The sequence below is a fragment of the Artemia sp. Qi Xiang Cuo genome, chromosome 17 (genome assembly GCF_049724085.1).
Source record: "Artemia sp. Qi Xiang Cuo chromosome 17, ASM4972408v1, whole genome shotgun sequence".
Lineage (NCBI taxonomy): Eukaryota > Metazoa > Arthropoda > Branchiopoda > Anostraca > Artemiidae > Artemia > Artemia sp. Qi Xiang Cuo.
The window spans coordinates 35,354,987-35,367,123 of NC_142810.1; the positions used below are offsets into that span (position 1 = coordinate 35,354,987).

General features: G+C 35.8%; 1 protein-coding gene across 1 annotated transcript in view; it reads left to right on the plus strand.

The window, feature by feature from the left end:
* LOC148942140 (ionotropic receptor 93a-like) overlaps positions 1-12,137 on the plus strand; it is a 94,721-nt gene that overhangs the window by 37,366 nt on the left and 45,218 nt on the right. Inside the window, exon 8 of the mRNA XM_089102894.1 lies at positions 10,193-10,387. Within this exon, the coding sequence (XP_088959020.1) occupies positions 10,193-10,387 (195 nt within the window). The remainder of the gene's footprint in view (positions 1-10,192; positions 10,388-12,137) is intronic.

Here is a 12,137-nt window from a genome sequence, read left to right on the forward strand (position 1 = left end):
GAAGAGGTGGCAGTACAAACTTCGGAGAGAGCTCAAACTATTAGAAATTGAAAGTTGTAGTTCCCTTTTTACAAGTCAAAAGTGACCAGAGGGCAACTAGCTCTCCCATGCCCTCTTTTCCCCAAATGCAACCGATCGGAAATTTGAGATAGCCATTGTGTTCAAAATAGTTCAAAGAATATATAACAAAGTCTACGTGTTGATATAACCCCCCAGAGCCCTGGGACAAGGGATGGAATTCATGCCTCCGGCGCATATAAGGTTTTTGTGAATAAGGTGGCCGTATAGACTTCAGAAGAGGCTGCTTTGATTGGAAACTGGAAGTTTTATTTCCCTTTTAAAGAGTCAAAAGTGACCGGAGGGCAAATAGCTGCGCCGCGCCCTTTTTTCCCCCAATTCATCCAATCTAACGTTTGAGATTGTTCAAAACAGTCCAAGAATCCTATAACAATGCCTTTGGGGTTGACACAACCCCCAAAGCCCAGGGCAAGGGTTGTAGCTATGCCTCTTGAGCATATCAGGTCTTTATGGAAGTAGTGGTCGTATAAGCTTTGGAGACAGCTTATTTGATTGAAGATTGAAAGTTTTAGTTTTTGTTTAAAAGTCAGAAGGGATCGGAGGGCAACTAGCTTCCCATGCCCTCTTTTCTCCAAATGTATCGGATTGAAATTTTGAAGGCCATTCTCCTCAAAATAGTCCAAATGTCAAACAACTATGGTTCCGGGTCTGAACCCCCTCCCCCTCCAGTCTTTGGGGAAAGGGCTATAAATTATGCTAGTACCCATCGTTAAGATATAATGTTTTTATGGTAGGCGTAGTCGTATAAACTTTTGAAGAGGTTGATTTGATTGGAAATCGAAATTTATTTAGCCTTTTTTAAGAGTTGAAAGTGATCAGAGGGTAACCAGCCGCCTCACTTCCTCGCGCGTTTTTTTCACCAAATTCATCCGATTAAAATTGTTAAATAGCCATTTTGTTCAAAATTGTCCAAATTTCAAATAATTATAACTTAGGAGTTGAAAAATATTCCTTAGCCGCCGGGGCAAGGTTTGTAACTTATGCAAGTTGCCCATTGTTAACATATAAGGTTTTTGTGGAAGGGGTGGTCATAATAACTGGGAAGGCTGCGTATTAACTTTGAGTGCTCATTCGATTGGAAACTAAAATTTCTGGTTCTTTTTTAAAAGTCAAAAGTAATCAAAGGACAACCAGCCCCTCCCCCCACCCAACCCCTTTTCTCCAAAGGCATCAGGTAAAAATTTTGTGATAGCCATTTTGCTCAAAATAGTTCAACGACCAAATAACTATGTTTCTGTGGTCTAACTCCCTCTCATCCCCCAGGGAAGGGGCTGTGAGTTATGCAAGTTGCTTATTGTTACTTTGATACTTTCTTTACTTTGATGTTTGGGTTTACTGATTTACGGGGCAAGAGCTGTAAGTTATGCATGTTACTTATTGTTACTCTGATACTTTATTTAGTTTGATACTTTCATTACTTTGATACTTTGTTACTTTGATATTGTTACTTTGGTACTAGTTATAATGCTTTGATGAAATTTCGATGTTGAAAAAAATTTGATTTTGAAATAGGGAATTTTGAAAAACCTGAGACTTTGACATTAAAAAACAAACAGAAATGAAGTAAAAAAAAAAAAAAAAATCCGACAAAAAGTTTTTCAAAGAAAAGTAAAGGCCATATTAAACTTAAGATCAGTAGAAATAAAAACTGATAATAATAATTCAAACTTATTAAAATATTTTATTATCATATATTATACTATTTTACTAATATTTTAATATTGTAAAATGTTTTTAAAATTTTACTATTAAATATTTTATGTTAACTCATTAGAATGTTTTACTGTTTAAGAATAAATTAAACCCACAACGAATTTGAATTAAATAAACAATCATAGCCAACAAACATACAGCCCATGCTAATGTAAATGAATAAATCAATATTAAGACGAATAAAACTTAAATTGAATATGCAAATCAAACTTAAAACGAACAAAAATCTTTAGAAATAAGAATTTGGCTACTGCTTCCTTCTCTAACTCTAAAAGTATAAAGCCTACTGCATCATTTGCGCTTTACTGAAAGCTATACGTGTCTTGAACAGTCTTCAAAATACTAATAAAATTAAACTGAATATTTGATGTATAGTGTGATTAATTTCTGAAAGCTCATCAACTCAATTCGCTGCAATTTCATTTGCAGTGATTTTATTTCACTGCAACTGTCATTTTATTTTCATTGTTGTAATAAGTATGAAAGAAAATATTTGTAACATAGTTCTTTTTCAGTAAAGCTCCAAATACGCAGTAGGCTTTAGACTTTTACAGTTAGGGAAACGGCAGTAGCCAAACTCTTTTTTGTAGTGAAAACTATATATGTCTTGAACATTCTTGGAAAGAACTAATAAAATTAAACTGAATATTTGATATCTAATGATATTCATTGCTGAAAGCTCATCAGTTCAAGATTTTATTCCACTGTAATTTTTATTTATATTTTTAATGTTGTAATAAGTACAAAAGAAAATATTTATAATATAATTCGTTTTCAGTAAAGCGCCAATGACACAATAGGCTTTACATTTATACCGTTAGGGAAGGGGGTAGTAGCCAAACTTTAGTTTGTAGTGATTTTTGTTCGTTTTAAGCTTGATTTGTATGTTCAATTTAAGTTTTACTTGTTTTAATATTTATTTATTCCTTTATATGACGCAACTGTTGTATGTTGGTTCGCTATGATAGTTTAATTAATTTCCGTTCATTTTGGGTTTTATTTATTCTTTAATAGTTTTTTTTTGTTTGAGCTTGATTTGCGTATTCAATTTAACTTCTACTCGTTTTAAGATTCATCTAGATGGTACCTGTTGTATGTCTTTTTGCTATGATTGTTAATTTAATTCTGTTCGTGTTCGGTTTCATTTATTTTTAATAGTAAGCTCTGGTCGTTTTGAGTTTGAATTATTATAGGTTTTTATTTCTGTTGATCTTAAGTTTAATTTGGCTTTTACTTTTCTTTGAAAAACTTCTTCTTAGGAAATTTGCTTTTTAATTAAAAAGTTTGAATGAAGAAATGAGATCTTGAGCAAATAGAAATCATAGCCAGCCCAATAGGGCTGCCTAAGTAAAGAACGATGTTGGCAGAATGTATTACTTTTTCTTTTCTTTTTTAGACCAAGGCACTTCGTATCGAAGGAGTTGTCATAAAAACTTCGAGAAGTGCTCATTCGATTGGAAATTGGAAGGGCTTTTGCCCTTTTTAATAGGCGAAGGTGATTGCAAGGCAACTAACACCCCTTCCACGCCCACCATTTCCCCAAACACATCAAATCAAAACTTTGAGATAGCCATTTTGTTCAACGTAGTCTAAAGTTTTGGAAATTAGGTCTTTGAGGATGACAACCCCCCCGCACCCCACACCCCTCAGGGCAAGGGTTGTAAGTTATGCCCTGGGGGCATATAAGGTTTTTATAGATAGTGTTGTCGTAGAAACTTCAAAAAGGGCTCATTCAATTGGAAATTGAAAGGGCTGGTGCCCTTTTTAATAGTCGAAAGTAATTAGAGGGCAGCTAACCCCCCTCTCACGCCCACCATTTCCTAAAACACATGCAAGGAAAATTCTGAGATAGGCATTTTTTCAACGTATTTGAAAGTTCTGGACATTATGTGTTTAAGGATGACAGCCCCCCCCCCCTAAGCCCTCAGGGTAATGGTTGCAAGTTATGCCCTGGGGGCATATAAGTTTTTTTTACTGAAAGGGTTGTCGTAGAAACTTCAGAAAGGGCTCGTTCGATTGGAATTGAAAGGGCTATTGCATTTTTTTTATAGTAGAAAGTGATTGGAGGGCAAACCCCCTAACCCCCCTCTCACGCCCACTATTTCCCCAAACACATCCAATCAAAATTTTGAGATAGCTATTTTGTTCAACGTAGTTTAAAGTTCTGGAAATTAGGTCTTTGAGGATGACAACCCCCCCCCCCCCCACAACCCTCAGGGCAAGGGTTGTAAGTCATGCCATGGGGGCATATGATGTTTTTATAGAAAGTGTTGTCGTAAGAACTTCAAAAAAGGATCATTCGATTGGAAATTGAAAGTAGTAGTGCCCTTTTTAATAGTCAAAAGTGATTGGAGGGCAACTAACCTCCCTCTCACGCCCATCATCTCCCCAAACACATCCAATCAATATTTTGAGATGGCCATTTTGTTCAACGTAGTTGAGAGTTCTGGAAATTATGTCTTTGAGAATGACAAACCCCCACAGCCCCCAGGGCAAAGGTTGTAAGTTATGCCATGAGGGCATATAAGGCTACTATAGAAAGTGCTATTGTAGAAACTTCAAAAAGGGCTCATTCGATTGGAAATTGAAATGGCTAATGCCCTTTTTAATACTCGAAAGTAAATAAAGGGCAACTAACCCCCTCTCACGCCCACCATTTCCCCAAACACATTCAATCAAAATTTTGAGATAGCCATTTTGTTCAATATAGTCTTAAGTTCTGGAAATTAGGTCTTTGAGGATGACACCCTCAAATAGTCGACCCTTTTCGACCCTTTTTAATAGTCAAAAGTGATTGGAGGATAAATAACCCCCCTCTTACGCTCACCATCTCCCCGAACACATTCTATCAAAATTTTGAGATAGCCATTTTGTTCAACGTAGTTGAAAGGTCCGGAAATTATGTCTTTGAGAATGAAAAACCCCCCACAGCCCCCATGGCAAAGGTTGTAAGTTATGCAATGGGGGCATATAAGGCTTTATAGAAAGCTTTGTCGTAGAAACTTCAAAAAGGGCTCATTCAATTGGAAATAGAAAGGGGTAGTGCCCCGATTAATGGTCAAACGTGACTGGAGGGCGAATACCCCCCCCACGCTCATCATTTCCCCGAACACTTCCAATCAACATTTTGATATAGCCATTTTGTTGAACACTGTTGAAGTGTCTGGAAATTATGTTTCTGAGTATGACACCCCCCTTTCCCCCACAGCCCTCAAGGCTAAGGTTGTAAGTTATGTCCTGGGAGCATATAATGGTTCTATAGAAAGCGTTGGCATAAAAACTTCAAAAAGGACTCATTTGATTGGAAATTGAGAGGACTATTGCCCTTTTTAATAGTCGAAAGTAATCGGAGGGAGGATCACCCCCCTCCGCCCACGCCCATCATTTTCCCAAACATTTCCGATCAACATTTTGATATGGCCATTTTTTTCAACGTATATGAAAGGTCTTGAAATTATGCCTTTGAGGATGACCTTCTCCCTCCATAGCCCTCAGGACAAGGGTCGTAAGTTATGTCCTTGGTCATATAAGGTATTTATAGAAAGTTTTGTCATAGAAGCTTCAAAAAGGACTCATTCGATTGGAAATTGAGATATCAAGTGCCTTTCTTATTAGTCGATAGTGTTCAGAGGGCAAATGCCCCCCCCCCCACACCATTATTTCCCTAAACACTTCTAATCAAAATCTTGTATGTAATGGATGGCTGTTTAACTTTAAAAGAGGCTCAGTCTTTTTCAGAGGCAACTCTGAATCGTTGGCTACAGTAAAGGCCATACGGCTCCAATGTTTTACTATTTATTTATTATTATTTATATAATATATATGCCCTGGGGGCATATATGGTTCCTATGGAAGGGATTCTCGTATAAACTTCTGAGAGGGCTCATTTGATTGTAAATTGAAAGTTCGAGCTCACTTTTTAACAGTCAAAAGCTCCCAGAGGGCAACTAGCACCCCCACGCCTTCTTTTTCCAAACCCATCTGATGAAAATTTTGAGATGGACATTTTGTTAAAAATAGTTCAAAGGTTGGATAAGAAAAACACCAGTCTCCATACAAACCCCCAGGGCCCGGGGGAAGGCGTTCTAAGTTATGCCCTAAAGGCATGTATGGTTCTTATGAAAGGGATGCTCGTATAACTTTATAGAGGGCTCAATTTATTGGAAATTGAAAGTTCTAGTTCAGTTTTTAAGAGTCAAAAGAGTTAAAGGCAACTAGCCCCCCCCCCTCCATACGCCCTTTTCCCCAAACCCATCCGCTCCAAATTTTGAGATAGCCAGTTTTTTGAAAATTGTTCAAAAATTAGAAAACAAAAACCCCGGTGTCAACACAGCCCCCCAGGGCCCGGGGAGTAGACACTGTAAGTGTTGTTCTGGTGGTGCATATGGTTATTATGAAAGGGGTGCTCGTATAAACTTCAGAGAGGGCTTATTTGATTGGAAATTGAAAGTCCTAGTTCACATTTTAGGAGTCAATAGATATACGAGGGCAACTAGACCCCCCCCCCACACACCATTTTTTCCATAAGCCCATCCGATAAAATTTTTAAAATAGCCATTTCATTAAAAAATAGTTCAAAGCTCAGATAAGAAAAACTCCTGGGTCGACGCAACCCCCCAGGGCCCGGAGGCAGGCGTTATGATTAATGCTCTTGGGGCATATATAGTTCTTATGGAAGGGATGCTTGTATAAGCTTCGGAGAGGGCTCATCTGATTCGAAATTGAAAGTTTAAGGTTACTTTTTAAGAGTCAAAAGAGATCGGAGGGCAACCAACCCTCCCCCCTTCCACGTCCTCAATTTATCAGATAAAAATTTTGAGATGGACATTTTGTTAAAAATAGTTCAAAGTTCAGAAAACAAAAATTCCGGTGTCGACACAGCCCCCCAGGGCCCGAGGGTAGGCGTTGTAAGTTATGCCCTGGGGGCACATATTTGTTGTTATGAAAGGGATGCTCTTATAAACTTCATAGAGAGGTCATCTGATTGGAAATTGAACGTTGTAATTCACTTTTTAAGAGTCAAAAGTGATCGGAGGGCAGCTAGCCGTTTCCCCCACACACCATTAATGTTTTTCCCAGCAGCACTTCATATAGAAGGGGTCACCGTATAAACTTCAAAGGGGGCTCATTCGATTGGAAATCGAGAGTTCTAGTGCCATTAGAGTCAGAAGTGATCGGAGGGAAACTAGGCCCCCCCCTCAAGCCCTTTTCCCCCAAATATATCTGATAAAAATTTTTAGGTAGCCATTTAAATGAATTAATATATCATAAAACGAGTGAAACTTAAACCAATTTTCGTCTATAACTTACTGCGTCTTTGGCGCTTTACTGAAAACTATATGCGTCTTGAACAGTCTTGGAAAGTATAAATAACATCAAATTGAATATTTGATGTATAATGATATTAATTGTTGAAGGATCCATCAGTCCAAGAATTTGTTTCACTGTAATTTTATTTTTATTTTCAATGCTGTAAGAACTGGAAAAGAAAATATTTGTAATATAATTCGTTTTCAGTTACGCACCAATGACGCAGTAGGCTTTTGGTTTTTATTTACAGTTAAGGAAGGGGGCAGTATCCAAACTCTTGTTTGTAGTGAAACTTTATTCGTCTTGAACAACTTTAGAAAGAGCTAATAAATTAAACTGTATATTTGATGTATAATGACATTAATTGCTCAAAGCTCATCAGTTCAAAATGTTACTATAATTTTAATGTTTATTTTCAATAGTAAGTACAAAACAAAATATTTTTCATAAAATTGGTTTTCAGTAAAGTGCCAATGACGCAGTAGGGTTTAGACTTTTAAAGTGAGAGAAGGAGGCGATACCCAAACTCTTGTTTGTAGTGATTTTTGTTCATTTCAAGCTTGATTTGAATATTCAGTTTAAGTTTCGCTCGTTTTAAGATTTATTTATTCATTTACATTAATATATATTGTATGTTTGTTTGCATTGAGTGTTTATTTAATTTCTTTTTGTTTTAAGTTTCATTTATACTTCAGTAGCAAAATATTTTTTTCGTTATAAGCTTGATTTTCATATTCATTCTAAGCATTACTCGCTTTGAGGTCTATTTATTCATTTATATTATTACTTGTTGTATTTTTTTTTCTATGATTGTTTATTTTATTTCTGTTCGTTTTGGGTTTAATTTATTCTTTAATAGTAATTTTTGGTCGTTTTGAGTTTGAATTTTAACAGGTATTTGTATCTGCTGACCTTTTTATAAGGTCAGTTTAAAATGGCCTTTACTTTTCTTTGAAAAACGTATTTTTCGGAAAGTTTTTTTTTTTTTAATTAATCCCTGAAAAATACTATGTCAACACTTGACTGTGTTGTTTAATTTAATTTCTGTTTGTTTTGGGTTTCATTTATTTATTGATACTGATTTGTGGTAGTTGTATACTTGTTAGATTATTTGATTCTTTTTTTTGTTCAATTTTGATTTAATGGAGCTCTTTGCTTTAAAAAAAAACTTATTTTGTGGAAAAAGTTTTTTAATTGATTACAACAAATAATTAAGAAAACCGATCGAACAAAATAACGAGGAAAAAGTTTTGTGATAAATAAAAGTTCTTTTTATCAAATGATGAACTTCAACAATGCAGCAAAAACCTTTACAAAGATTGATTACCACAAAAAAGGGTAGTGCAATGGCCTCTATAAAACTTATCAAAATGCTAGTATTTTTTTCGTGCTACATTGGAAAAGAAGTAATTCTTATGGTACAATATCAAAAAAATTAAATACTGATGAAACATTCAGCATCTCATTTTTTTTGCATTTTTGTAGCAATATACCACTATTATCATTCTAGTATGTTGTAGATTTTCATCCCTGTCTTTATGTTTTTTAGTTGCAACCTAATAGAATATTTTTGATGGGTTTTAAAGGCGGTAACGCCACTTTTACTTGTGATTTATCAAAAAAAACTTTGCACAAAATAAGTTTTTCAAAAAAAGTAAAGAACTCTATTAAACCAAAAATGAACAAAATAGAAAAAAATGATATAGCAAGCATACAACTACCACAAATCAGTATAAATAAATAATTGAAACCCAAAGCAAACAGAAATTAAAATAATTCAAACTCAAAACGAGCAGGAATTAATCTGAGTAGGGTTCTAAACCATATGCTTTCTAAAAGCCAGAATATAATTTGTACTTTACTGAAAAAAATTCACATGAATGTACTGAAAAAAATGTGCAATGTCAGTTTAATATAATTTCCCACTGAATGACCTCATTTTGAAGTTTCTACGGCAACGCGTTCTATAAAAACTTTATATGCCCCTAGGGAATAACTTACAACCCTTATCCTGAGGGCTGTGAGGGGGGGGGGGGTGGTGTCATCCTCACAGACCTATTCAGAACTTAAAAAAACGTTGAATAAAATAGCTATCTCAAAATTTTTATTAGATCTGTTTGGGGAGAAGGTGGGCGTGAGGGGGGGGTTAGCTGTCCTCTAATCACTTTCGACTATTAAAAATGCCACTAGCCCTTTGAATTTCCAATCGAATGAGCCTTTTTAGAAGTTTCTACGACAACGCCGTCTATATAACACCTTATATGCCCCCAGCGCGTAACTTACAACCCATGCCCTGAGGGCTGTGGGGGAGTGCCCTCCTCAAAAACAAAATTTCTATGTGGAAATCAACTACGCTGAACAAAATGGCTATCTCAAAATTTTGATTGGATGTGTTTCAGGAAATGGTGGGCGTGGAAGGGGTGTTAGTCGCCTTCCAATCACTTTCGACTAATAAAAAGGGCACAAGCCGCTCCAATTTTCAATTGAATGAGACCTTTTCGAAGTCTCTACGACAACTTTTTCGATACGAAGTGCCCTGCTGTAAAAAAAAAAAAAATAATACATTGTGCCCTATATACCCTCAGGACCTAATACGGTCCTATATACCCTCAGGGCATAACTTAAAACCCTTGTCCTGAGGGTTGTGGGGGAGTGTCCTCCTCAAAAACCTATTTTCTATTTGGAAATCAACTACGCTGAACAAAATGGTTATCTCAAAATTTTGATTGGATGTGTTTTGGGGAATTATAGGCGTGGAGGGGGGGGGGGGCTAGTTGCCCCCTAATCACTTTTGACTACTAAAAAAGGGCACGAGGCACTCCAATTTCCAGTCGATTGAGCCCTTTTCGAAGTTTCTACGACAACTCCTTCGATAGGAAGTGCCCTGGTATGAAAAAAAATAATATATTGTGCCAACATCGCTCTTTACTGAGGCAGCTTGTTTGCGCTGCCTATGATAAATATATCTTGATATAAAACTGACATAAAATGCAAAACTATTGAAATTTGACATGACAGCCACGAGTCAAACTCTAAACAGAAAGTCCCTGAAGTTTCTAATGCATTACGTAACTGTTTTTTATTTTTCAAGGTATTATTGAACATCAGCTGTGATTGTGGTTTAAAATACGTAATTAGGTCTGCTGAAGTAAAGAAAAGACGTCAAGCTAACACTGTGGAGGTTGGTGAATGGACACCATCCTTTGGACTACGCCACCTGGATGATCTGTTTCCTCATGTTACTGGGGGTCTTCGTGGGAGAGAACTGATCATTACCTCATTGGATGTAACTAGTTTTATATAATACTTGTTGACAAATAAGTATTTATTTGCATACATAAAACCAACAGGGCTGAGAAACTGCAAAAAGTTGTAGCTTACGCATTGAATTTTCATTTCATTGTCTCATTTATTTGTAAACTCTGAATAAATTAAACGGAAATTTTTCCATGTAAATTAAGGAGTTAATTTGAAACTTAAAATGAACTCAAATTAGCTTGTATTGGATGTCAAACTTAAAACGAGCAGAATTTTTGACGAAGAACCAAGTTATGTCTAAAACGAACATAAATTATAGCAAATAAGGGGGAAGGTATTTACCCCTAAACCTCTAAACCTCTTACATTACTATAGTACCATCTGCACTTTAGTTAAAACTTAATAAATAGAATAAGTTGAGAGATTTCAGGCAATAGCTAGAATTGACATTTCTTTTTAGCCAATTAATCTTCGAGTGAATTTGAATGGAATAAGAAACGAACTTAAAAGGAATAAATCAGTGGCAGCAATTCGAATCAATAATTCAATGCTTACTTTGCCAACATTTCAAACTAACAAAATGTAATTACTAAGCATCTGTTTTTTAAAAATTAAAAATTAGCTAAACATCTGATTTTCCATAGTATTTAGTCATATTTTCACAGCAGTATTCGGAGGAGAGGGCTTCACCCCTCTCATGCGAGGGTATCATATATTTTTTACAGGGAGGGGGATCTGTAAATGTGTTTCCAGGGTCAGGGGACTGAGGTTTGGAACGGTGTTTTTGTGACAGTAACCCCTTTCAGTATTTTGAATAATTCTGCGCTTTATTGTTGGTTACATAGATGAAAAGGAAGCCTATTTGTCCTCTCCTGTGTGTAGTCTGACTTCCAGGGTGCACCCCTGAGCAAGACACTTGATGAAAATATAAACCGATCTGTTAAAGATTAATTAAAAAAAAACTTTTTTTAAATTCTGTGCAAATTTTGCAAATTTCGTGTTTTTTGCACTTTAAAGTGTAAATTTTGTTCTGGCCTTTGGAAGGCTTAGTGGTTTTGCGCCCAACTTATGTTAATTTCTGCTCGTTTTGAGTTTGACTCGGTTATTTATTGTAATTTCTGTTCCCTTTGGGTTTCATTTATTCACCGATGCTGATTTGTGGTAGTTTCACGCTTGGTAGATTATTTGATTTTATTTTTGCTCATTTTTTGTTCAATGGAGTTCTTTACTTTTCTTTGAAAAAATTATTCTGTGGAAAAAGTGTTTTTTAATTAATTTCTGTTCGTTTTATATTGACATAGTCTTTTCAGGGAAAAATAACGCTTTAAATCTTTTTGTTCTTTTTAAGACTTTATAGTTTAGCCTGCTATTTGTATGCCGGAGAAAAATTTTCAGCAATTTTTAACAACATACACCCCTTTAAAAATCTGGACACAAATAGTACTGTTTAATTTGGTTTCATAACTCCTTTGGTTGACTTGAAATGGAAAACTTGATACCATTCGCAAAAAATCTATTTACTTTCTTCGATAGCTTGGATACGCTTACGCTATTTTGATTTGGTTAAATTTTAAGAGCAGAAGTAGCCCCGAAAGTTTGAACATAATACCCTTAGTCGTTCTTGGGATACTGCTGAGATGCCTTATTGGGAATTAGCATTATCTCAGTGTATTATGATTTAATCTTAAGGCAACATTTAGTTTTTAAACATAATGGGCGAATGGGAGGGTGGGAGTGGAAGGGGGATCAGTTGCCCTCCAATCACTTTCGACTATTAA